The following is a 26,724-nucleotide window of genomic DNA, read 5'->3' as shown; positions in this document are numbered from 1 at the left end:
GTATTCTGTCCTGAGAGGGACAGGCTCTGGATACACTGTCCTGAGAGGGACAGGCTCTGGATACACTGTCCTGAGAGGGACAGGCTCTGGGTATTCTGTCCTGAGAGGGACAGGCTCTGGGTACACAGTCCTGAGAGGGACAGGCTCCGGGTCCACTGTCCTGAGAGGGACAGGCTCTGGATACACTGTCCTGAGAGGGACAGGCTCTGGATACACTGTCCTGAGAGGGACAGGCTCTGGGTATTCTGTCCTGTGAGGGTCAGGCTCTGGGTACACTGTCCTGAGAGGGTCAGGCTCTGGGTATTCTGTCCTGAGAGGGACAGGCTCTGGGTACACTGTCCTGAGAGGGACAGGCTCTGGGTATACTGTCCAGTGAGGGACAGACTCTCGGTACACTGTCCTGAGAGGGACAGGCTCTGGGTATTCTGTCCTGAGAGGGACAGGCTCTGGGTACACTGTCCAGTGAGGGACAGACTCTGGGTATTCTGTCCTGAGAGGGACAGGCTCTGGGTACACTGTCCTGTGAGGGACAGGCTCTGTGTACATTGTAGTGTCAGGGACAGGCTCTGGGTACATTGTCCTGAGAGGTACAGGCTCTGGGTAAACTGTCCTGAGAGGGACAAACTCTGGGTACACTATCCTGAGAGGGACAGACACTGGGTACACTGTTCTGTGGGAGACAGGCGCTGGGTACACTGTCCTGAGAGGGCCAGGCTCTCAGTGCACTGTCCTGAGAGAGCCAGGCTCTGGGTACACTGTCCTGAGAGGGACAGGCTCTGGGTACACTGTCCTGAGAGGGACAGACTCTGGGTACACTGTCCTGAGAGGGACAGGCTCTGGGTACACTGTCCTGAGAGGGACAGGCTCTGGGTACACAGTCCTGAGAGGGACAGACTCTAGGTACACTGTCCTGAGAGGGACAGGCTCAGCGTTCACTGTTGTGTCAGGGACAGGCTCTGGGTACACTGTCCTGAGAGAGACAGACTCTGGGCACACTGTCCTGAGAGGGACAGGCTCTGGGTACACTGTCCTGAGAGGGACAGGCTCTGGGTACGCTGTCCTGAGAGGGACAGGCTCTGGGTACACTGTCCTGAGAGGGACAGGCTCTGGGTACACTGTGCAGTGAGGGACAGGCTCTGGGTACACTGTCCTGAGAGGGACAGGCTCTGGGTACACTGTCCTGAGAGGGACAGACTCTGGGTATTCTGTCCTGAGAGGGTCAGGCTCTGGGTACACTGTCCAGTGAGGGACAGGCTCTGGGTATTCTGTCCTGAGAGGGACAGGCTCTGGGTACACTGTCCTGAGAGGGACAGGCTCTGGGTACACTGTCCAGTGAGGGACAGGCTCTGGGTACACTGTCCTGAGAGGGACAGGCTCTGGGTATTCTGTCCTGTGAGGGACAGGCTCTGGATATACTGTCCTGTGAGGGACAGGCTCTGGGTACACTGTCCTGTGAGGGTCAGGCTCTGGGTACACTGTCCTGAGAGGGTCAGGCTCTGGGTATTCTGTCCTGAGAGGGACAGGCTCTGGATACACTGTCCTGAGAGGGACAGGCTCTGGGTACAGTGTCCTGTGAGGGTCAGGCTCTGGGTACACTGTCCTGAGAGGGTCAGGCTCTGGGTACACTGTCCTGTGAGGGTCAGGCTCTGGGTACACTGTCCTGTGAGGGTCAGGCTCTGGGTACACTGTCCTGAGAGGGACAGACTCTGGGTACACTGTCCTGAGAGGGACAGGCTCTGGGTATTCTGTCCTGAGAGGGACAGGCTCTGGGTACACTGTCCTGAGAGGGACAGGCTCTGGGTACACTGTCCTGAGAGGGACAGGCTCTGGGTACACTGTCCTGAGAGGGACAGGCTCTGGGTATTCTGTCCTGAGAGGGACAGGCTCTGGGTACACTGTCCTGTGAGGGTCAGGCTCTGGGTACACTGTCCTGAGAGGGTCAGGCTCTGGGTATTCTGTCCTGAGAGGGACAGGCTCTGGATACACTGTCCTGAGAGGGACAGGCTCTGGGTACAGTGTCCTGAGAGGGACAGACTCTGGGTACACTGTCCTGAGAGGGTCAGGCTCTGGGTATTCTGTCCTGAGAGGGACAGGCTCTGGATACACTGTCCTGAGAGGGACAGGCTCTGGATACACTGTCCTGAGAGGGACAGGCTCTGGGTATTCTGTCCTGAGAGGGACAGGCTCTGGGTACACAGTCCTGAGAGGGACAGGCTCCGGGTACACTGTCCTGAGAGGGACAGGCTCTGGATACACTGTTCTGAGAGGGACAGGCTCTGGATACACTGTCCTGAGAGGGACAGGCTCTGGGTATTCTGTCCTGTGAGGGTCAGGCTCTGGGTACACTGTCCTGAGAGGGTCAGGCTCTGGGTATTCTGTCCTGAGAGGGACAGGCTCTGGGTACACTGTCCTGAGAGGGACAGGCTCTGGGTATACTGTCCAGTGAGGGACAGACTCTCGGTACACTGTCCTGAGAGGGACAGGCTCTGGGTATTCTGTCCTGAGAGGGACAGGCTCTGGGTACACTGTCCAGTGAGGGACAGACTCTGGGTATTCTGTCCTGAGAGGGACAGGCTCTGGGTACACTGTCCTGTGAGGGACAGGCTCTGGATACACTGTCCTGAGAGGGACAGGCTCTGGGTATTCTGTCCTGAGAGGGACAGGCTCTGGGTACACTGTCCAGTGAGGGACAGACTCTGGGTATTCTGTCCTGAGAGGGACAGACTCTGGGTATACTGTCCTGTGAGGGACAGGCTCTGGGTACACTGTCCTGAGAGGGACAGGCTCTGGATACACTGTCCTGAGAGGGTCAGGCTCTGGGTATTCTGTCCTGAGAGGGACAGGCTCTGGATACACTGTCCTGAGAGGGACAGGCTCTGGGTACACTGTCCTGAGAGGGACAGACTCTGGGTACACTGTCCTGAGAGGGTCAGGCTCTGGGTATTCTGTCCTGAGAGGGACAGGCTCTGGGTATTCTGTCCTGAGAGGGACAAACTCTGGGTACACTATCCTGAGAGGGACAGACACTGGGTACACTGTTCTGTGGGAGACAGGCGCTGGGTACACTGTCCTGAGAGGGCCAGGCTCTCAGTGCACTGTCCTGAGAGAGCCAGGCTCTGGGTACACTGTCCTGAGAGGGACAGGCTCTGGGTACACTGTCCTGAGAGGGACAGGCTCTGGGTACACTGTCCTGAGAGGGACAGGCTCTGGGTACACAGTCCTGAGAGGGACAGACTCTGGGTACACTGTCCTGAGAGGGACAGGCTCAGCGTACACTGTTGTGTCAGGGACAGGCTCTGGGTACAGTGTCCTGAGAGAGACAGACTCTGGGCACACTGTCCTGAGAGGGACAGGCTCTGGGTACACTGTCCTGAGAGGGACAGGCTCTGGGTACACTGTCCTGAGAGGGACAGGCTCTGGGTACACTGTCCTGAGAGGGACAGGCTCTGGGTACACTGTGCAGTGAGGGACAGGCTCTGGGTACACTGTCCAGTGAGGGACAGACTCTGGGTACACTGTCCTGAGAGGGTCAGACTCTGGGTATTCTGTCGTGAGAGGGACAGGCTCTGGATACACTGTCCTGTGAGGGACAGGCTCTGGGTATTCTGTCCTGAGAGGGAGAGGCTCTGGGTACACTGTCCTGAGAGGGTCAGGCTCTGGGTATTCTGTCCTGAGAGGGACAGGCTCTGGGTACACTGTCCAGTGAGGGACAGGCTCTGGGTATTCTGTCCTGAGAGGGACAGGCTCTGGGTACACTGTCCTGTGAGGGACAGGCTCTGGGTACACTGTCCTGAGAGGGACAGGCTCTGGGTACACTGTCCAGTGAGGGACAGGCTCTGGGTATTCTGTCCTGAGAGGGACAGGCTCTGGGTACACTGTCCAGTGAGGGACAGGCTCTGGGTATACTGTCCTGAGAGGGACAGGCTCTGGGTATTCTGTCCTGAGAGGGACAGGCTCTGGGTACACTGTCCAGTGAGGGACAGGCTCTGGGTACACTGTCCTGAGAGGGACATGCTCTGGGTACACTGTCCTGAGAGGGACAGGCTCTGGATACACTGTCCTGTGAGGGACAGGCTCTGGGTATTCTGTCCTGAGAGGGACAGGCTCTGGGTACACTGTCCAGTGAGGGACAGGCTCTGGGTACACTGTCCAGTGAGGGACATGCTCTGGGTATACTGTCCTGAGAGGGACAGGCTCTGGGTATTCTGTCCTGAGAGGGACAGACTCTGGGTACACTGTCCTGAGAGGGTCAGGCTCTGGGTACACTGTCCAGTGAGGGACAGGCTCTGGGTACACTGTCCTGAGAGGGTCAGGCTCTGGGTATACTGTCCTGAGAGGGTCAGGCTCTGGGTACACAGTCCTGAGAGGGACAGACTCTGGGTACACTGTCCTGAGAGGGACAGGCTCAGCGTACACTGTTGTGTCAGGGACAGGCTCTGGGTACAGTGTCCTGAGAGAGACAGACTCTGGGCACACTGTCCTGAGAGGGACAGGCTCTGGGTACACTGTCCTGAGAGGGACAGGCTCTGGGTACACTGTCCTGAGAGGGACAGGCTCTGGGTACACTGTCCTGAGAGGGACAGGCTCTGGGTACACTGTGCAGTGAGGGACAGGCTCTGGGTACACTGTCCAGTGAGGGACAGACTCTGGGTACACTGTCCTGAGAGGGTCAGACTCTGGGTATTCTGTCGTGAGAGGGACAGGCTCTGGATACACTGTCCTGTGAGGGACAGGCTCTGGGTATTCTGTCCTGAGAGGGAGAGGCTCTGGGTACACTGTCCTGAGAGGGTCAGGCTCTGGGTATTCTGTCCTGAGAGGGACAGGCTCTGGGTACACTGTCCAGTGAGGGACAGGCTCTGGGTATTCTGTCCTGAGAGGGACAGGCTCTGGGTACACTGTCCTGTGAGGGACAGGCTCTGGGTACACTGTCCTGAGAGGGACAGGCTCTGGGTACACTGTCCAGTGAGGGACAGGCTCTGGGTATTCTGTCCTGAGAGGGACAGGCTCTGGGTACACTGTCCAGTGAGGGACAGGCTCTGGGTATACTGTCCTGAGAGGGACAGGCTCTGGGTATTCTGTCCTGAGAGGGACAGGCTCTGGGTACACTGTCCAGTGAGGGACAGGCTCTGGGTACACTGTCCTGAGAGGGACATGCTCTGGGTACACTGTCCTGAGAGGGACAGGCTCTGGATACACTGTCCTGTGAGGGACAGGCTCTGGGTATTCTGTCCTGAGAGGGACAGGCTCTGGGTACACTGTCCAGTGAGGGACAGGCTCTGGGTACACTGTCCAGTGAGGGACATGCTCTGGGTATACTGTCCTGAGAGGGACAGGCTCTGGGTATTCTGTCCTGAGAGGGACAGACTCTGGGTACACTGTCCTGAGAGGGTCAGGCTCTGGGTACACTGTCCAGTGAGGGACAGGCTCTGGGTACACTGTCCTGAGAGGGTCAGGCTCTGGGTATACTGTCCTGAGAGGGTCAGGCTCTGGGTACACTGTCCTGAGAGGGACAGGCTCTGGGTACACTGTCCTGAGAGGGTCAGGCTCTGGGTACACTGTCCTGAGAGGGTCAGGCTCTGGGTACACTGTCCTGAGAGGGTCAGGCTCTGGGTACACTGTCCTGAGAGGGACAGGCTCTGGGTACAGTGTCCTGAGAGGGACAGGCTCTGGGTACACTGTCCTGAGAGGGACATGCTCTGGGTACACTGTCCTGAGAGGGACAGGCTCTGGATACACTGTCCTGAGAGGGACAGGCTCTGGATACACTGTCCTGAGAGGGACAGGCTCTGGGTACACTGTCCTGAGAGGGACAGGCTCTGGATACACTGTCCTGAGAGGGACAGGCTCTGGATACACTGTCCTGAGAGGGACAGGCTCTGGGTACACTGTCCTGTGAGGGTCAGGCTCTGGGTACACTATCCTGAGAGGGACAGGCTCTGGGTACACTGTCCTGAGAGGGACAGATTCTGGGTACACTGTCCTGAGAGGGACAGGCTCTGGATACACTGTCCTGAGAGGGACAGGCTCTGGATACACTGTCCTGAGAGGGACAGGCTCTGGATACACTGTCCTGAGAGGGACAGGCTCTGGGTACACTGTCCTGAGAGGGACAGGCTCTGGATACACTGTCCTGAGAGGGACAGGCTCTGGATACACTGTCCTGAGAGGGACAGGCTCTGGGTACACTGTCCTGAGAGGGACAGGCTCTGGATATACTGTTCTGAGAGGGACAGGCTCTGGATATACTGTCCTGAGAGGAACATGCTCTGGGTACACTGTCCTGTGAGGGTCAGGCTCTGGGTACACTGTCCTGAGAGGGACAGGCTCTGGGTACAGTGTCCTGAGAGGGACAGGCTCTGGGTACAGTGTCCTGAGAGGGACAGGCTCTGGGTACACTGTCCTGAGAGGGACAGGCTCTGGGTACACTGTGCAGTGAGGGACAGGCTCTGGGTACACTGTCCTGAGAGGGACAGGCTCTGGGTACACTGTCCTGAGAGGGTCAGGCTCTGGGTACACTGTCCTGAGAGGGACAGGCTCTGGGTACACTGTCCTGAGAGGGTCAGGCTCTGGGTACACTGTCCTGAGAGGGTCAGGCTCTGGATACACTGTCCAGTGAGGGACAGGCTCTGGATACACTGTCCTGTGAGGGACAGGCTCTGGGTACACTGTCCAGTGAGGGACAGGCTCTGGGTACACTGTCCAGTGAGGGACAGGCTCTGGGTATTCTGTCCTGAGAGGGACAGGCTCTGGGTACACTGTCCTGAGAGGGTCAGGCTCTGGATACACTGTCCTGAGAGGGACAGGCTGTGGGTACACTGTCCTGAGAGGGACAGGCTCTGGGTACACTGTCCTGTGAGGGTCAGGCTCTGGGTACACTGTCCAGTGAGGGACAGGCTCTGGGTACACTGTCCAGTGATGGACAGGCTCTGGGTATTCTGTCCTGAGAGGGACAGGCTCTGGGTACACTGTCCTGAGAGGGTCAGGCTCTGGATACACTGTCCTGAGAGGGACAGGCTCTGGGTACACTGTGCAGTGAGGGACAGGCTCTGGGTACACTGTCCTCTGAGATCTGAGCACTCTGGGAACACTCTATTTTGGATATTTGCTCATCTTTGATTCTTTTCTGTTTAGGTGAATTGCCGTCATCTGAAATCAAATCAAGTGAATCAGCAAGTGTCACAATGTTGGTCGACACAGCGTCACCTACAAAGTCAGCCGATATTTCAGCATCAGAGGTGACATCATTTGCTCCCAAATTATTGGATGTGAATTCCGCCAACTCCAATGTTTCTGATATCATTTCCGCTGATTCTAAATCATCTGAGGTCATGTCAACTGATCCCAACATATCAGAGGCCAAGTCTGCCATTCCCAAGATATCAGAGGCCAAGTCTGCCATTCCCAAGATATCAGAGGCCAAGTCTGCCATTCCCAAGGTATCAGAGGCCAAGTCTGCCATTCCCAAGGTATCTGAGGTCAAGTTAGTCAATTCAGCTGAACTCGTGTCCGCTGATCCCAAATTATTGGCGATCATTTCCACTGAAATTTCAGAGGTCAAGTCAATTACTTCGAAGATGTCAGAGGCCAGGTCAGCTGTTTCCAAAGTGTCTGAGGTCAAATTAATTGATTCAAAACCAACTGAGGTCAAATCAACTGATTCCAAACCATTCCTGATCAAGTCGTGTGATCCTAAACCATCTGAGGTCAAGTCATGTGATCCCAACCCACTTGAGGTCATTCGAGCTGATCCCAACCCATTTGAAATCAAGTCAACTGATCCCAAACAATCTGAAGCCAAATCAGTTGATCCCAAACCATCTGAGGTCAAGAGCGCTGATCCCAAATCAACTGTGATGAAATCAGCTGACCCCAAAGGAACTGAGGTCAAATCAGCTGATCTCAAATTATCCATGGCCTGGTCAGCTGATCTCAAACTATCTGAAACCAGGCCAGCTTGTGTTAGTCCATCTGAGGTCAAATCAAGCCCCAGATCATCTGAGATCAAATCTGCTGCTCCCAGATCATCTGAGATCAAATCTGCTGCTCCCAGATCATCTGAGATCAAATCAACTGATCCCAGATCACCTGAGTTCAAATCACCTGCTCCGAGACCAGCTGAGGTCAAATCAGCTGCCTCCATACCACCTGAGATCAGGTCGGCTGATCCAAGACCGTCTGAGGTCAAATCATCTGCTCCCAGACCATTTGAGGTTAACCCAGCTGCTCCCAGACCATCTACCGTCACACCGTCTGATCCCAGATCATCTGAGGCCCAGTCAGCTGATCCCAGGCCACCTGAGGCCCAGTCAGCTGATTCCAGACCATCTACCGTCACACCGTCTGATCCCAGATCATCTGAGGCCCAGTCAGCTGATCCCAGGCCACCTGAGGCCCAGTCAGCTGATTCCAGACCATCTACCATCACACCGTCTGATCCCAGATCACCTGAGGCCCAGTCAGCTGATTCCAGACCATCTACCATCACACCGTCTGATCCCAGGCCACCTGAGGCCCAGTCAGCTTATCCCAGGCCACCTGAGGCCCAGTCAGCTGATCCCAGACCATCTACCATCACACCGTCTGATCCCAGATCATCTGAGGCCCAGTCAGCTCATCCCAGACCATCTGAGGCCCAGTCAGCTGATCCCAGATCATCCGAGGCCCAGTCAGCTGATCACAGACCATCTGAAGTCCAGTCAGCTGATCCCAGACCATCTACCGTCACACCGTCTGATCCCAGATCATCTGAGGCCCAGTCAGCTCATCCCAGACCATCTGAGGCTCAGTCAGCTGATTCCAGATCATCCGAGGCCCAGTCAGCTGATCCCAGACCATCCGAGGTCCAGTCAGCTGATCCCAGACCATCGGAGGACATTTCAGTTGATTCCAAACTATGCATGGAAAAGTCAACTGATCCTAAACTATCAGAGGTCAAGTCAACTGATCCCAAAGTATCAGAGGTCAAGTTAGTTGATCCCAAACTTTCCATGGCCAGGTTAATTGATCCTAAACTATCTGAGGCCAAGTCAACTGATCCCAAACCATTTGAGGTCAAGTCAGTTGATCCCAAAATATCTGAGGTCAAATCAACTGATCTCAAACCAATTGAGGTCAAGTCAGTTGATCTCAAAATATTTGAGGTCAAGTCAACTGATCCCAAACTATCCAAGGTCAAGTCAACTGATACCAAACCAATTGACGCCAAGTCAGTTGATCCCAAAATATCTGAGGTCAAGTCACCTGATCCCAAACCATTTGAAGTCAAGTCAGTTGATCCCAAATTATCCGAGTTCAAGTCAACTGATCCCAAAACATTCGAGGTCAAGTCAGTTGATCCCAAAATATCTGAGGTCAAATCAACTGATCTCAAACCAATTGAGGTCAAGTCAGTTGATCCCAAAATATCTGAGGTCAAATCAACTGATCCCAAACCGTTTGAGGTCAAGTCAGTTGATCCCAAACTATCCGAGGTCAAGTCAACTGATCCCAAACTATCCAATGTCAAGTCTGCTGAATACAAACTATTCGAGGCCAAGTCAGGGGATCACAAACTATGCAGGGACACGTCGACCGATTCCAAACCACCTGTGGTCAAGGCAGTTGATCCCAAAGTATCTGCTGTGATGTCAGCCAATGTGGAACTGCATGATGTCATGATATGTGTCCATAAATGTTATGACCAATTAGTAAGTGATCCTGAAGCAGTTCATATGAGATCAGGAGATCCGAAATCAAGTGAAAATGTGCAAGGCATACTGGAATTCGATGAGTTGACTTCACAGATTGAGCAACTTCAAAAGGAGTTGAAGGAATCTCAGGAGCAGGCTTCCCGACACCAGAAGAACTACCTGGATTTACAAGGTAGGTGGATTCATGAACAACAGAAAGGGATGTTGAGAGCTGAGGCCAGTCACTGTACACTTGGTGCTCAGTGCTGGGAATGTGCAGGGCCTGGGTGGTGAGGAGGGGTGTACGATGGGGACTGGTGTTTCTGAGAGAAGTGCAGGTGATGGGGTTGGGGTGTTGGGGACATGTGACCCATTTGAGTGGGGGCCCTGGACGTCCTTGGAGTGGGCCATTGTGGAAGCTGGGGTGTATGTTTAGGGGGGAGGGTTGGGAGAAGGGGCAGGTCAAATTGACCTTCAACTCAACTTGAAGCATCAGGTGCGATTTAACCAAATTGCAAAGTAGTCCCATGATGAGTTTGTTTTGCCGTGTGTTTCCCAGTTCTCGCAACGCCAGGAAACCCCATGCTATCTATCAGGACTTTGTTTCAATTTGGGGCCTCAGCAGGGAACACCCCACTGAGTCTGCACGTAATCCCGTTTCCTGTACTGGGGAGCTTCACTCGCCGGAACCCCTCAGTGCAGGACGAGATTAGGATGCCATTTTTAAATGGCGCTCCGACCGCGCAACCCCTGAACCCCCAAAGCCTCTACTCACCCATAAGGGGGTTCTCCCACCTCCCCACACCCCACCTCTCACACGCAAGGCACCCCTGGGCCTGATCCCTCAGACAGGAAAAATGCCAGCCTGGAAGCCTGGCAGCGCCCTTGCCGTGCCACCTGGACAGTGCCAGGGTGCCACCCTGCTCAGAGGGCAACCACCTGGGGCCTCCGATCTCCTGGAAGACACCCCCGCCAAGTTCCATTCCATCTGGTCCCCATTAGTGGGGACCAGCACTGAACAGCGCTCGCCGAGGTGATCCCACGTCATTGGTAGATCCGGCGAGTGCATATTAGAGTGAAAATAGCTGTCTCGCTCTAATACGCAGATTTGCCAGATAGTGGTCCCGCCCACAATGGGCAGAATTCAGATCGCGACTTCTTGCGAGATCACGGTAGATCTCGTGAGGCATGTCGAGTCGGTAGATCCCAGAGGAGGGATCTCCCGGCATCTACCGGCCAGTAGGTCGCGCCCATTAACTCTGTTTCTCTAAACATATGCTGCCTGACCAGCTGAGTCTTCACGGCATTTAAAAAAAAAGTTGAGAGTACCCAATTCTCTTTTTCTAATTAAGGGGCAATTTAGCGTGGCCAATTAACCTACCCTGCACATCTTTGGGTTGTGGGGGGCGAAACCCACGCAAACACGGGGAGAATGTGCAAACTCCATACGGACAGTGCCCCAGAGCCGGGATCGAACCTGGGACCTCAGCGCCGTGAGGCAGCAGGGCTATCCCACTGCGCCACCGTGCTGCACTTCATTTTTGTTTTTATTACTTTGCATCTAGCCCGTGCCCTGGGAGTGTTTGATGGGACAGTACTGAGGGAGCATTATTCTGTATTTGACACATTCTGCACCTGACACCTGCCCTTTTCAAACACTTCAGGGTTGCTGGAGGAGCAGAGATTGGTCAACGTGCAACAAACCGAAAACTTTGCCAAACAGATTCAACGTCTCCAAGGTCAGTGATGGATTTGGGGATCAACCTGTGCCCTAGAGCAGTGAGTTCGAGACTGTTTGCTGAATCAAGCTCAGCTTAGGGAATGGGAAATGGTGCACTGTGGAGAGCTCAATGGCTGCTGAATCGGGTCCAACAAGGCAATTGCTGTTTCCCATCTACCAATGTCAAATTTTTGACCAAGTTAGTGAGAGCAGGGCATATGGTTTAGCGAGCAGATGATTTAGGAGTATCCCGATCACTTATTTAATTGGGCAGACAAACAGCAGATGAAAATGAGCATTTATTTTTTCTTAAATATTTTTATTGGGGTATTTGCAAGTTTTTATAATAATAACAATAACAGCGACATAAACATGGTACAATAAACATTTCCACCCCCATCACAATCTTCACACACCCCAACCATAAAACAACAATCCTGCCCACCCCGCCGCCCCCCCCCCCCCCCCCCCCCCCGCCCCACTCCCTTTGGAATACTGCTTCTGCTGAGATTTTAATTTTCCCGAGAAAGTTGACGAACGGCTGCCACCTCCGGGTGAACCCAACCATTGACCCTCAAGGCGAATTTTATCTTCTCGAGACTGAGAAACCCAGCCATGTCACTAACCCAGGTCTCTACACTCGGGGGGCTTTGAGTGCCTCCACATTAACAAGATCCGTCTCCGGGCTACCAGGGAGGCAAAGGCCAAGACGTCGGCCTCTTTCGCTCCCTGAACCCCCGGCTCTTCCGACACTCCAAAGATCGCCACCTCCGGACTCGGCACCACCCGTGTTTTGAGTACCGTGGACATTGCCTTAGCGAAACCCTGCCAAAACCCTCCAAGCTTCGGGCATGCCCAAAACATGTGGACATGATTTGCTGGGCTTCCCACGCACCTCCCACACCTGTCTTCTACCCTGAAAAACGTGCTCATCATGTGTGCCCGGTGGACTACCTGGCACATGGTGAGGATTTATTAACCCTACTTAGGGCATCCGCCCACAGACCCGCTTCTATTTCCCCTCTTAGCTCGTCCTCCCACTTGCCCTTAAGCTCCTTCACCGGAGCTTCCTCCACATTCAAAAGTTCCTGGTAAATATCTGATACTTTCCCCTCTCCCACCCAGGTACTGGAGAACTCTGTCCTGTATCCCCCATGGCGGCAGCAGCGGGAAGGCCGGAATCTGCCTTCTCAAGAAGTCTCGCACCTGTAAATACCTAAACCCATTCCTTGCAGGCAATTCAAATTTATCCTCCAAGGCTTTCAAGTTGGGGAAGCTCCCGTCTATAAATAGATCCCCCATCCTCCTAATTCCTGCCCTTTGCCATCTCCAGAACCCACCATCCAGCCTACCCGGTACAAACCGATGATTATTATAAATCGGGGTACAAACCGAAGCTCCCTCCACTCTCTTATATCTCCTCCATTGCCCCCAGGTTCTCAGATCCGCCACTACCACCAGACTTGTGGAGTATCGGGCCGGCGAGAACGGAAGAGGTTCCGTTACCAATGCTCCCAAACTTGTGTCTTTACATGGCGTCGCCTCCATCCGCTCCCACACCGACCGTCCCCCACTACCCACTTCTTAATCATGGCTATATTAGCCTCCCAGTAGTAATTGCAAAAGTTCGGCAGCGCCAACCCACCCTCCCCCCGACTGCACTCCAGCAACACTTTCTTCACTCGCGGGGTTTTACCCGCCCACACAAAGCCCAAAATAATCTTATTCACCCGCTTGAAAAGGCCTTAGGGATGAAGATAGGGAGGCACTGAAAGACAAACAGAAATCTGGGAGGACCGTCATTTTCACAGTCTGTACCCGCCCCCTGCCAGTGATAGCGGGAGCATGTCCCATCTCTTAAAGTCCCCTTCCATTTGTTCTACGAGCCGGGATAGGTTTAACTTGTGCAGTGCCTCCCATTCCCGGGCCACATGGATTCCCAGATACCGAAAGCTCCTTCCTACCATTCCAAACGGCAGCTCTCCCAGTCTCTTCTCCTGCCCTCTTGCCTGGATCGCAAACATCTCGCTTTTCCCCATGTTCAATTTATACCCCGAAAAATTGCCAAATTCCCCGAGGATCCGTATATCTTTCCCCATCCCCTCCAACGGGTCTGAAATATACAAGAGCAGGTCATCTGCGTAAAGCGAGACCCGGTGCTCCAACCCCCCCCCCCCCCCCGAACCAGCCCTTTCCAGTTCCTAGAGGCTCATAACGGCATGGCCAATGGCTCGATGGCCAGAGCAAACAGTAACGGGGAGAGGAGGCACCCTTGCCTCGTCCCTCGGTGTAGTTTAACATACCCCGACCTCGGCCGATTTGTGTACACACTCGCTACTGGTGCCTGATAGAGCAACCACACCCAGTCAATGAAGCCCTCACCAAACCCAAACCTTCCCAGCGCCTCCCACAGATAATTCCACTCCACCCGATCAAAAGCCTTCTCCACATCCATCGCTACCACCACCTCCATCTTCCCTCCTTCCGAGGGCATCATAATAACATTTAAAAGCCTTCGAACATTGGCCTTGAGTTGCCTGCCCTTTACAAATCCCGTCTGGTCTTCTGTAATCACCCCCGGAACATAATCTTCCATCCTCGTGGCCAGTATCTTAGCCAGCAGTTTGGCGTCCACATTCAGTAGAGAAATTGGCCTGTATGACCCGCATTGCTCCGGATCCTTCTCCCGTTTCAGGATCAATGACATTGAAGCCTGCAACATTGTTTGGGGGAGGACTCCCTTCTCTCTTGCTTCATTAAATGTCCTCACCAGCACTGGGCTCAATATCTCTGTAAACCTCTTATAGAATTCCACCGGGTAGCCGTCCGGCCCCGGGGCCTTGCCCGACTGCATGTCCTCCAGCCCCTCAATTTCAATTGGGGCTCCCAGCCCTTCCACCAGATCCTCATTCACCCTCAGGAACCTCAACTGACCCAAAAACTGCCTCATCCCCTTCACCCCCACCGGGGGTTCCGACTGATATAATTTGCTGTAAAAGTCCTTAAACACCTCATCACCCCCCAGACCTGGCAGCCTCTGGTGACAGCCCTGACTTTCTCGATGGAGTAGGGCAGATTGCGGGCCTTGATGAAATGGTAAAAATGTGTGACCCCCGGGTGACAGAGGTTGTCGTGCAGGATCCGGAGTTGGTCCACCTGTGCGCTGGCACATGTACCTCGGATAGGGCATCGGGGGGCTCGTTGAGCTTACCGGGGTGATACAAAATCTCGTAGCTGTAGGTGGAGAGCTCGATCCTCCACCTCAAGGTTTTATCGTTTTTGATCTTACCTGCGGTGTGATTTTTAACATAAAGGCAACCGACCGTTGGTCAGTGAGGAGAGTGAATCTCCTGCCTTGGCCAGGTAATGCCTCCAATGCCGCACAGCTTCAACAATGGCTTGGGCCTCTTTCTCAACGGAGTAATGCCGAATTACGGAGGCATGTAGGGTTCGTGGAAAAACGCCATGGGCCTGCCTGCCTGGTTGAGGGTGGCGGTTAGAGTGAAGTCTGATGCATCGCTCTCGACTTGGAATGATAACGTCTCGTCGACTGCGTGCATCGCGGCCTTGGCGATGTCGGCCTTGATACGGTTGAAGGCCTGGTGAGCCTCGGCCGTTAAGGGAAAAGGAGTGGATTGAATGAGTGGGCGGGCCTTGTCCGCATGGTTTGGGACCCACTGGGCATAATAAGAAAAGAACCCCAGGCATCGTTTGAGGGCCTTGGGGCATTGGGGAAGGGGGAGTTCCATGAGGGGGCCCATGCGATCAGGATCGGGCCCCAGAACTCCGTTCTGGACCACATAGCCGAGGATGGCTCAGTGGTTCGTGCTAAATACGCACTTCTTGTTGTAGGTTAGGTTGAGGAGAGTGGCGGTGTGGCAAAATTTGGCAAGGTTGGCGTCATGGTCCTGCTGATCATGGCTGCAGATGGTGACATAGTCCAGGTATGGGAAAGTGGCCCGCAGCCCGTACTGGTCAACCATTCGGTCCATTTCCCGTTGGAAAACTGAGACCCCGTTGGTGACCCCAAAGGGAACCCTAAGAAAGTGGTAAAGGCGGCCATCTGCCTCGAAGGCAGTGTATGGGCGGTCCGCCTTACGGATGGGGAGCTGCTGGTAGGCGGATTTCAGGTCCACAGTTGAGAAGACCCGGTATTGTGCAATCTGATTGATCATATCAGATCTGCGTGGGAGGGGGGTACGCGTCAAGCTGCGTGTACCGATTGATGGTCTGGCTGTAGTCCACGACCATCCTGTGTTTCTCCCCAGTTTTCACAGCTACCACTGGGCCTCTCCAGGGGCTGTTGCTGGCCTCGACGATGCCTTCCCGAAGCAGTCGCTGGGCCTCGGACCTGATGAAGGTCCTGTCGTGGGCGCTGTACCGTCTGCTCCTGGTGGCGACAGGTTTGCAATCCGGGGTTAAGTTTGCAAATAGGGAAGGTGGGTCGACCTTTAGGGTTGCGAGGCCGCATACAGTAAGGGGTGGTAGGGGCCCGCCGAATTTCAGTGTTAGGCTCTGGAGGTTGCACTGGAAGTCCAGGCCGAGTAGCAAGGCAGCGCAGAGGTTGGGGAGGATGTAGAGACGGAAGCCGCTGAACTCCACACCCTGGACAGTGAGAGTGGCGATGAAGTATCCCCGGATCGCCACGGAGTGGGACCCGGAAGCCAAGGAGATTCTCTGGTTAGCGGGGTGTACCGCGAGGGAGCAGCGCCTTACCGTCTCGGGGTGAATGAAGCTCTCGGTGCTCCCGGTGTCCAGCAGACAGGAGATCTCGTGCCCATCGATCTTCACGTTGATAGAAGCCGTTGCCAGGTTGTGCGGGCGAGACTGGTCAATCGTGACTGAGGCAAAACGCGGCTGGTCGTCGGTGGTTGCGGGCGGCGCGCGGCCAGATGAGGTGCCCGGATGGGGACGGGTCCTGGTAAGGTGGCGGCACCCACCGGCCGGATGTGTCGTGGGGAAAACGAGATGGCAGCGCATGACGACCCTGGGGAGGACAAGATGGCGGTGCCCACGGGCCGTATGTGGTGGAGGTCGAACAAGATGGCGGCGCCCACGGGCCGCACGTGGTCCGGGGAGCGGAAGATGGCGGCGCCCACTGACCGCACGTGGGGAGAGCTGGAACAATAACGGCGACTGAGCGGGCCTGGCACACCGCAGCGAGGTGCCCCTTCTTGCCACAGGCCTTGCAAAGGGCGCTCCGGGCCGGGCAGCGCCGCTGGGGGTGTTTGGACTGCCCACGGAAGTAACATTTGGGGCTCCCGGGGTTGGTTGGCTGTCGCGCGGCACAGGCGTGGGGCTGTCTGAGGGCGGTCGCTGGTGGGGTCCACGATGGGGCGACCATCTGCGGGGTCCACGATGCACAGGAGGGGTGGGCCGCGCGGTCGGGGGCGTAGGCCTGGATGTTGCGCGAAGCAACTGTAAGCTGGAGCACTAGCATTTTGGTTTCTGCGAGGTCGAGCGTGGCCCCTTCTAAGAGGCGCTGGCGGATGTAATCGGACCCTATCCCCGTAACAAAAGCGTCACTCATGAGCAAGTTTGAGTGTTCCGTGGCCGAGACGGCCTGACAGTCACAGTCTCTGACTAGGGGAATCAGGGCACGCCAGAAATCTTCCACCGACTCACCAGGAAGTTGACGACGAGTGGAGAGGAGGTGCCTAGCGTAGAGCGTGTTAGTCTGCTGAGCGTAGTTTTCCTTCAGTAGCGCCATGGCGTCTGCGTAGGTCGGCGCGTCCTGGACAAGTTCGGGCAGCACGGTAGCATAGTGGTTAGCATAATTGCTTCACAGCTCCAGGGTCCCAGGTTCGATTCCGGCTTGGGTCACTGTCTGTGCGGAGTCTGCACATCCTCCCCGTGTGTGCGTGGGTTTCCTCCGGGTCCTCCGGTTTCCTCCCACAGTCCAAAGATGTGCAGGTTAGGTGGATTGGCCATGATAAATTGCCCTTAGTGTCCAAAATTGCCCTTAGTGTTGGGTGGGGTTACTGGGTTATGGGGATAGGGTGGAGGTGTTGACCTTGGGTAGAGTGCTCTTTCCAAGAGCCGGTGCAGACTCGATGGGCCAAATGGCCTCCTTCTGCACTGTAAATTCTATGAAGTGGAAAGACGTTGGAGCTCAGCCGTGTGTAAAGAATCTGAATCTTCTGAGCTTCTGGAATTGGGTCTGGTGCAGACCTGATGTAAGCTTCGAAACAGGCTAGTCAATGTTCAAAGTCCTTTTTGGCGTTGTCAGATTGCGGATGCAGCTGCAGGCGATCCGGCTTGATGCGGAGGTCCATCTTCTGAAAACGTTAGTGTAATAAATTGATGCACGATCAATTACACAAAGATGAGAGTTGAATGCAATCGAGGCTTTATTACACTAAGATGTGTGGACTCCTACAGCAGCTGCCAAAATGGCTGCTGTACGAGGAGCACACACATTTATACTCCGCCTACTGGGCGGAGCCAGCAGGCAGGGAACTACCCCCGTACCTGTAGTACAGGGCCTTACCACAAAGCACCTACACCAACATCCTCTATATACAATATATACATCAATGGTGACTACCACATCCCCGGGACATAATCTATCCTTGTGGCCAGTATCTTAGCCAGCAGTTTGGCGTCCACATTCAGTAGAGAAATTGGCCTGTATGACCCGCATTGCTCTGGATCCTTCTCCCGTTTCAGGATCAATGACATCAATGCCTGCGACATTGTTGGGGGGGGAGAACTATCTTCTCTCTTGCTTCATTAAATGTCCTCACCAGCACTGGGCTCAATATCTCTGAAAACTTCTTACAGAATTCCACCGGGTAGCCGTCCGGCCCCAGGGCCTTGCCCTCCAGCCCCTCAATTATTTCCTCAATTTCAATTGGGGCTCCCAGCCCTTCCACCAAATCCTCATCCACCCTCAGGAACCCCAACTGACCCAAAAACTGCCTCATCCCCTCCACCCCCACCGGGGGTTCCGACTGATATAATTTGCTGTAAAAGTCCTTAAACACCTCATTCACCCCCACTGGATCCAGGACAGTATTCCCACCTCTACTCTTTACTCTCCCTATCTCCCTGGCCGCCTCCCTTTTTCTGAGCTGGTGCACTAACATTCTGCTAGCCTTTTCCCCATACTCATAAATCGCCCCCCTTGCCTTCCTCAGCTGTTCCACCGCTTTCCCTGCAGCCAACAACCCAAACTCTGCCTGTAACCTCCGCTGCTCCCCCAGTAGCCCCGCATCCGGGGCCTCCGAGTATCTCCTGTCCACCTGGAGTATCTCCCCAACTAACCTATCCCTCTCAGCCCGTTCTGCCTTTTCTCTGTGGGCCTGTATCGAGATTAATTCCCCTCTGACCACTGTCTTCAAAGCTTCCCAAATCGTTGCTGCAGAGACCTCCCCCGTATCATTTGTTTCCAGGTTGTTCTGGATGGGCTTGTTCACCCGCCCACAGATCGCTTTGTCCGCTAAAAACCCCACATCCAACCTCCATAGCCTCTCTCCAAACTAACCCGTAGATCCACCCAATGTGGGGCATGATCCGACACTGCGATTGCCGAGTACTCAGTAACCACCACCCCCGGTATTAGAGCCCTGCTCAGAACAAAAAAGTCAATGCGATAGTATACCTTGTGAAATGAAACCAGAAGAGGCAGAGCAGGGACAGTGTCAGACTTTTCCCAACCCTGTGGCGGCGACTTTTAAAGCAGGGAGGGGGCCTGGAGAATTTGCCTAAAAACCATTGGAGCAGCTCTCTATTGTGCTTCCGCGCTTTCACTGGTGGCACATGGGGAACAGTGACAGCAACGTGCCAGACAGCAGTACAACTGCAATCGAGCTGATTAAGAGGCCACTTCCTTAAATAAGGAGACCAAAGCTGCACACAATAGCCAAGATGTGGACTCACCAATGTCCTCCAAAACTGAAGCAAAAACATCCTTACTTTTATGTTCAATTCCTCTTGTAATATAAGGTAGCATTCCATTAGCCTTCTTAATTACTTGTTGCGCCTATATACTATTTTTTTTCTGACTCATGCACTAGAACACTGAGATCCCTCTGCACCTCAACATTCTGCACCTTTTCTCTGTTTAAGTATTACTCTGCTTTCTTATTCTTCCTGCCAAAGTGAACTTAACATTTTCTCACAATACTCCATCTGCCAGATTCTTGCCTACTCACTCAACCTATCTATACAACCTCCTTATGTCCTCTTCACAACTTATTTTCCTGCATATCTTTGTGTCAGCTGCAAATTTAGCTACTAGGCCTTTACTCCCATTCTAAGCCATTGATATAAATTGTCAAAAGTTGAAGCTCCAGCACAGACCCCTGCCAACCTCCATTCATCACAAAGATCCATTTAGACATACTCTCTGTTTTCTGACAGCCAGCCAATCTTCTATCCATTCCAAAATGTTACCCGTACACCATGAGCATTTATTTTCCACTATAACCTTTGATGTGGCTCCTTATCAAATGCCTTTTGAAAATCCATGTACAGCACATCTACAGACTCCCCTTGTCCACAGCGCATGTTACTCCTACAAAGAACTCTGGTAAATTGGTTAAACATAATTTCCCTTTCACAAAAGCATGCTGACTCTTCTCAATTAAATAGTGTTTCTCGTCTTTATTGATTGATTCCTCCCCATGACAGACATCAAACTACTTGGCCTATAGTTTCCTGTTTTCCGCCTCTCTCCCTTCTTGAATAGAGGGGTTATATTTGCTGCTTTCCAGTCTGATGGAGCCTTCCAGAATCTAACTAATTTTGGAAAATTAACACAAACACATCTACTACGTGATTAGCCACCTCTTTTAAGACCCTAGGGTGTAGTCCATCACAACCTGGAGACCTATAAGTCTGCAGCTCCATCAACTTGCTCATACTGCTTCCCTAGTGATTGTAATTTCACCAGGTTCTCCTCCCCCTTTCACCTGCCAGTTTACAGCTATTACTGGAATGCTTTTTGTATCTTCTATTGTGAAGACAGAAACAAAACATTTGTTCATATCATCCGCCATTTCCTTATTATCTACTATTAACTCCCCATTGTCACTCTCGAGAGCAATGTTTTTCAAACTTTTTTCTCGGGATCCACTTTTGCCAACCGGCCGACCTTCGGGACCCACACCAGCCGACCTTTGCAACCCACGCTGGCTGAACTTCGTGACACACCGTTCTCACTTACCTTCTTTTGTGAGGGCCACAAAGAATCCAGCACGGGTTTGTAGAATCGAAAGAAATAACTTTATTTACAATTACATATATACAACAGCAGCAGTACTCCACCACTGCTCACTCCTCTCTGACTGGGTGCACACTGACCAGCTCTATTTATGCAGGTAACTCTGCTAATGATTTCTCTGCCCCCCCCACCATTGGGGAAGCTCATACTCACTAAGGATTGTGGGATTGCCATTAGTCCCCAGCCAGTAGTAATTAGGCAGGTTATAGCACCTTTGATGTGACAGGCGAGCTGCTTGGTCCTCATGATCTCGCTCCAATCAGGTTCACAGGAGGAGAGGGCTATGCGCATATCAGGTGCAAAGGTCAGTCTGATCCTTTGTGTCGTATTCATCTTAGTGAGACTGGAAAATCCAACCTCGCACACATAGGTCATTGTGAAGGGGCATAGCAACAAAATGCTTGTTTTACTCAGCACTGGATACTCATCGGAGACGCTAATTGAAAGGCTGAGGGGGCGAGATCATCTACACCACCAAGGCATCTCATTCAATAGATTTGACTTAAAGCTAATGCGATTGAGGACCAACCCCCCAATAAGTTTCTAGGATACCGGACAAAAACCCGAGTATTTTATTTTATTTGTGAGGAAAGGATACTTTGCTCCAGGATTGTTTCCCTGCACAAATAGGGATATGGGGCGGGATTCCCTGTAGCCCGCTGGCGAAATCGTGTTCGGCGTTCGGGCGGAGAATCGACTTCGACGCCCCAATCGGGGCCGGCGCCAGTTTGACGCGGTCAGTCATGCTCCACCCCCTCGGAAATGGCGTCATCGCATCATTCATCACAACGCCGTTGGCGCGTCATCGGAGAAAGTGACATCCTTCAGCACCCAGCCTTCAGATTCTTGCCTGTCTCAACAACTGTTTATTTCTCCTATCCCGTTCACAGGCAAATCTTTAACTCACTGTTTTGAGATCAATTGCTTCTGGTCTGTCCCCAATCAAATCTTTAACTGAACTGTTTTGAAAGAAACTGCTAGTTTGTCCAGACAGATCGAACCTCACTGTATTGAGGGCAGCTGCTTGTCTTGACATACCTCAATTGAAAACTAAACTTTTTAAACTGCAGACACTGCTTCAGCCCTTGGCTCCTCCCATTAACTAATCATACTGAGTGATGCACAATCAATAACTCTCGAGACAAACTCTCGGCTTTGATCAGCTAGAACTGTACCCAGCGACTTCGATACAGAAAGTGAAGGCTGCTGGGATGGCATGGATTCTTATACCCCGCCTCTCAGGGCGGGGCTATGTACGTTAGCCAATGGTAGACTCCTAGGTCTAGCCAATGGTCATTCACCTCTCAGGTACTGCAATATCTGGTATTACCACATTCACCCCCTGTTAAAAAAAGAACCCAGCGGGGTGATGGCCAGCTTCACTGTCGCCTTTTGCATGGTAGGACCAGGTATGGAGGTACCGTGATGTCGAGGGTAACAGAAGAAGTGTTTATGGTGCAGCAATCAGACGATCGGGTGGCCTGGTCGTCCTTCTGGAGCGTCTGAGTTTCGGCGATGATCCTGGTGGGGTCCCCGGCGGTTGTGGCTCTGGGAAGGTGGTGTCTTCCTCTCAGGTAGCTTCGTCACCCCTAGGCGGCGCTGTTGGGGCGAACGGTGGGCAGGGGGAGGGGCGCCTGAAGGGGGCGTCGGTGCCTGTTCGGCACTGGGCAGGGGCTCCAGCGGCAGTACTGACCCTCTGGTCAGGTGCTGCGGGTGGGGTGGGGGTGGGGGCAATGGTGCAGGTGCGCGTGGGGCTCCTACTATGGCCTGGGCCTCCTTTTCGACCGAGGTGTGGCGAATTTCGGAAGCATGGAGAGTGCGGGAGAAGAAAGCCACGGGCCTGCCCGCTTGGTTGAGGGTGGCCGCCAGAGCTACGTCGGACGCATCGCTCTCGACCTGGATGGGGAGGGACTCGTTGATGGCGCGCATCGTGGCTTTTACGATGTCCGCTTTGATGCGGCAGAAGGACTGGCGGGCCTCCGTCGACAGGGGGAAGGTTGTGGACTGGATCAGGGGTCGAGCCTTGTCTGCGTAATTAGGGACCCATTGTGCATAATAGCTAAAGAAGCCGAGGCAGCGCTTTAGGGTCTTGGGGCAGTGAGGGAGGGGGAACTCCATGAGGGGGCGCATGCGTTCTGGGTCAGGGCCTATGACTCCATTTCGCACTACGTAGCCTAGGATGGCTAGACGGTCGGTGCTAAACACGCATTTCTCCTTATTGTAGGTCAGATTAAGGAGATTCGTGGTCTGGAGAAATTTCTGGAGGTTGGTGTTGTGGTCCTGCTGGTAATGGCCTCAGATGGTGACGTTATCAAGATACGGGAACGTTGCGTGTAAGCCATACCGGTCAACCATTCGGTCCATCTCCCGCTGGAAGACCGAGACCACGTTCGTGACACCGGAGGGAACCCTTAAAACGTGGTAGAGCCGCCCATCTGCTTCGAAGGCAGTGTACTGACGGTCACTATTACGGAGGGGGAGCTGGTGGTAGGCGGACTTGAGATCCACCGTGGAGAAGACCTTGTATTGCGCAATCCTGTTTACCAGGTTGGTTAGATGGGGGAGAGGGTACGCGTCCAGTTGCATAAATCTGTTGATGGTCTGGCTATAGTCGATGACCATCCTATGTTTCTCCCCGGTCTTTACCACCACTACTTGAGCCCTCCAGGGGCTGGTGCTTGCTTCGATGTCCCCTTCCTTCAGCAGCTTTTGGACCTCGGACCTGATGAAGGTCCGGTCCTGGGCGCTGTACCGTCTGCTCCTGGTGGCGACGGGTTTGCAATCCGGGGTGAGGTTCGCAAACAGGGAAGGCGGGTCGACCTTAAGGGTCGCGAGGCCGCAGACAGTAAGGGGGGTATAGGGCCACCAAATTTAAAGGTCAGACTTTGTAGGTGGCACTGGAAATCCAGCCCGAGAAGCGTGGCTGCGCAGAGGTGCGGCACAACGTACAGGCGGAAATTGCGGAATTCCCTGCCTTGGACAGTGAGGTTCGCTAGGCAGAACCCGGAGGCCAGGGAGATCCTTTGTTTTACGGGATGGGTGACAAGAGAACAGCGCCTTACCATGTCGGGGTGGACAAAGTTTCCGTGCTCCCGGAGTCGATCAGGCACGACGTCACGTGGCCGTTGATGGCGATCGTTGTGGTGGCTTTCGCTAGCGTCCGGGGCCGACTCTGATCCAGGGTAATGGAGGCCAGCTGCAGCAAGGGGGAGTTCTGGTCGGGCAGCGTGTAGTCAGCTGTGCTGGGGGCTTGAGGCCCCATCCAAGATGGCGTCGGCCATGAGTCGCACATGGAGTCCGGGGACGGGGATTCCGAAGATGGCGACGGCGAGGGACAAAATGGTGGCGCCCACCCATCCCGCGTGGTTGCCGGGGGGCAAAATGGCCGCGGCCGTGGGTCGCACGCTGCCTGGGGAGAGAAAGGCGGCGGTGGGCCCTGGACGGCCGGGACCTGCAAGAAAGACTGCAGTGGGCCTTGGACTGCCGGGACCTGCAAGAAAGACTGCAGTGGGCCTTGGACGGCCGGGACCTGCAAGAAAGACTGCAGTGGGCCTTGGACGGCCGGGACCTGGAAGAAGGGCTGCTGATAGTCGCTGGTGACCGCGGCCACGGCGCGGGCCAGGCAGACTGCGGCATAGTGGCCTTTCTTGCCACACCCTTTGCAGGTGGCGGTGCGGGCCGGGCAGCGCCCGCGCGCGGATGATTCGCCTGGCCGCAGAAGAAGCAGCGTTGGCCCGCGGCGGTAGCGGGCTGTCTTGCCGCGCAGGCCTGCGGGGTTAGCGGGTACGTCTGGGGGGCTGCTGCGACGGGGTGCCATGCAGCCCAGGGGGGCGCCATGCGAGCGGGGGCAAAAGCAAGTGCGTTCTTGTACGCAACGTCCCTGGACCCTGCCAGGGCCCGTGCCTCAGTGAGGCCCAGTGTGTCCATTTCAAGGAGCCTTCGGCGGATGTCGGGGGAAGTCAGACCTGCCACGAAAGCTTCCCGAATTAAAAGTTCCGTGTGCTCGTTCCCCGTCACTGCTGGGCAGCCGCAGTTTTGGCCCAGCACTATCAGTGCCCGATAGAAGTCTTCCAGTGTTTCTTCTGGGCTCTGCCGTCTAGTTGCCATCAGGTGACGGGCGTAGACCTGGTTCAGTGGACGGATGTAATGTCCTTCTAGCAGCTCCATAGCTGCCGCATAGTTCGCTGCCCCTTCGATCAGAGGGTAGATCGCAGGGCTGGCCCGCGAGCGTAGGAGGTGTATTTTCTGCCTTTCCGTGGGGGGCAGCCGTATAGAGGTAACTCTCAAAACACGCCAGCCAATGCTTAAAAGTAGCAGCGGAGTTGTCTGCGTGGGGGCTGAGCTGAAGGCACGCCGGCTTGATGCGGAGATCCATCCTTCAGAAGTACTAGCTGATTAAATTGATGCACAATCAATAACTCTCGAGACAAGGTGAGTCATATCTAATCGGCTTTAATCAGCTAGAACTGTACCCAGCGGCTTCGATACAGAAAGTGAAGGCTGCTGGGACGGCATGGGCTCTTATACCCCGCCTCTCAGGGCGGAGCTATGTACGTTAGCCAATGGTAGACTCCTAGGTCTAGCCAATGGTCATTCACCTCTCAGGTACTGCAATACCTGGTATTACCACACACAGATGAACACAATGGGCCAGATCTAATGGAAAGGTTCTATGGGCGGGATTTACCGATCTCCCCGCCATGTGTTTTCTGGTGGGGGAGGCGGCCAGCCAGCGGGATCTGCCGGTCCCGCCGTTGTCAATGGGATTTCCTGTTGACAGCACCCCTCGCCGCTGGGAAACCCGCCCGCCGGCGTGGGACCGGAATTTCCCACCGGCGTGACCAGCCGGTAAATTCTGTTCGAAGTGTCATTCGTGGCGGGTTCTACTGGGCGTTTCTCTCCGGCTCTGTCGGCAAGTTCCCACTGCTGTCTAACCACACTTAGTCACTGGGAAGTTTCTCACCGAGCTAGCCCACACTTAGAATTATTTTCTCACTGGGGAGCTGAACTCGCTGGCCAGACTGGCTCCTCAGAGATTGGGCCACCATTTTGAAATGGTGCCAAGGTGACGAAGTGGGCTTGTGGGTCCACCACACCCCCACCCATGGGCAATGTCACCCCCCCCCCCCCCCCCCCCCCCAGACATGGGCATTAACCCACACCCCTCCCAAGTGACGACAGCCAGCTACGGGGTTGCTGAGTGGCCCCTCTTTTCAGGTCTTTCCACACCCTTTTTGGGCCTTTCCCCAACTTTCCAAAGGCCCCTTCATACCCGCCCTGCATCCCCCACCCTTCATACCCCCCTCCACCCTCCTTTCATGGGCCTGGCCCCCCTCAGGCTCTGACCCTTGGCAGTTCTGCCTGGGCACATGGGCACTGCCCCTGCTGGCTTTGCAGTGCCACCCAGGCACCTTGGCAGTGCACAGTGCCAAGATGCCCACATTCCAGGGGAGGTCGAGGGGGCCATCCTGCCCCATCTCTGATCACCCAGGGGCCTCCGATGACCCGGTAGCCGTCCAGTGCCGTTCTGCCTGGTCCACGTTTGTGTGGACCAGTACTGAAGGGTGGCCAGCTGAGGTCTCCCTGGGGAGGCCGCTACATGCCGAGAGCCTGGTAGATGCCGGGTAATTGCCTAAGTGGATTTAAAACCTACTTAGGCATAGAAGGCTTGGTCCTGCCCACTGTGGCGGAATTCTGATCACGATGCCTCATGGGATATGGTAAGATCCTGCATGGCATACTGGCTGTCGGGAAGCCCGTGGGACGCCTCTCCCAGATCTACCGGCCATGTTGCACTCCCGGACGAAATGCGGCCGGTAGATCACACCCAATGTCTCTAATTATCTACACCCAGGAAACCCTCTTAATATAAACAAAAATCCATTAGCCCAAACATTTATGATGCTTTAATTGCACCTCTATCTCCAAACAGTCTTTCAAACCAGGATTGTTAAAACATGATTGCAGCAGTCACATACTAACAGGACATTTCTTCACCCAAAGAGTGGTGAGCCTGTGGAATTCATTACCACAGGAAGTAGTGTCATAATATACACCAGTATATCATGGTGCAGACACACACACTGATGGACACACAGTGGGACCAATCA

General features: G+C 54.3%; 1 protein-coding gene across 4 annotated transcripts in view; it reads left to right on the top strand.

Moving 5' to 3' along the window:
- The window catches only part of LOC140387925 (uncharacterized), a 212,244-nt gene that overhangs the window by 131,160 nt on the left and 54,360 nt on the right, over positions 1-26,724 (top strand). For all 4 annotated transcript variants that reach the window (XM_072471244.1, XM_072471240.1, XM_072471241.1 and 1 more), the window contains 2 exons: positions 7,132-9,861; positions 11,333-11,407. In XM_072471244.1, coding sequence (XP_072327345.1) covers positions 7,132-9,861; positions 11,333-11,407 — 2,805 coding nt within the window. The remainder of the gene's footprint in view (positions 1-7,131; positions 9,862-11,332; positions 11,408-26,724) is intronic.

The sequence above is a fragment of the Scyliorhinus torazame genome, chromosome 13 (assembly GCF_047496885.1).
Source record: "Scyliorhinus torazame isolate Kashiwa2021f chromosome 13, sScyTor2.1, whole genome shotgun sequence".
Classification (NCBI taxonomy): Eukaryota; Metazoa; Chordata; class Chondrichthyes; order Carcharhiniformes; family Scyliorhinidae; genus Scyliorhinus; species Scyliorhinus torazame.
This window is presented reverse-complemented; position numbering and strand designations above follow the sequence as displayed.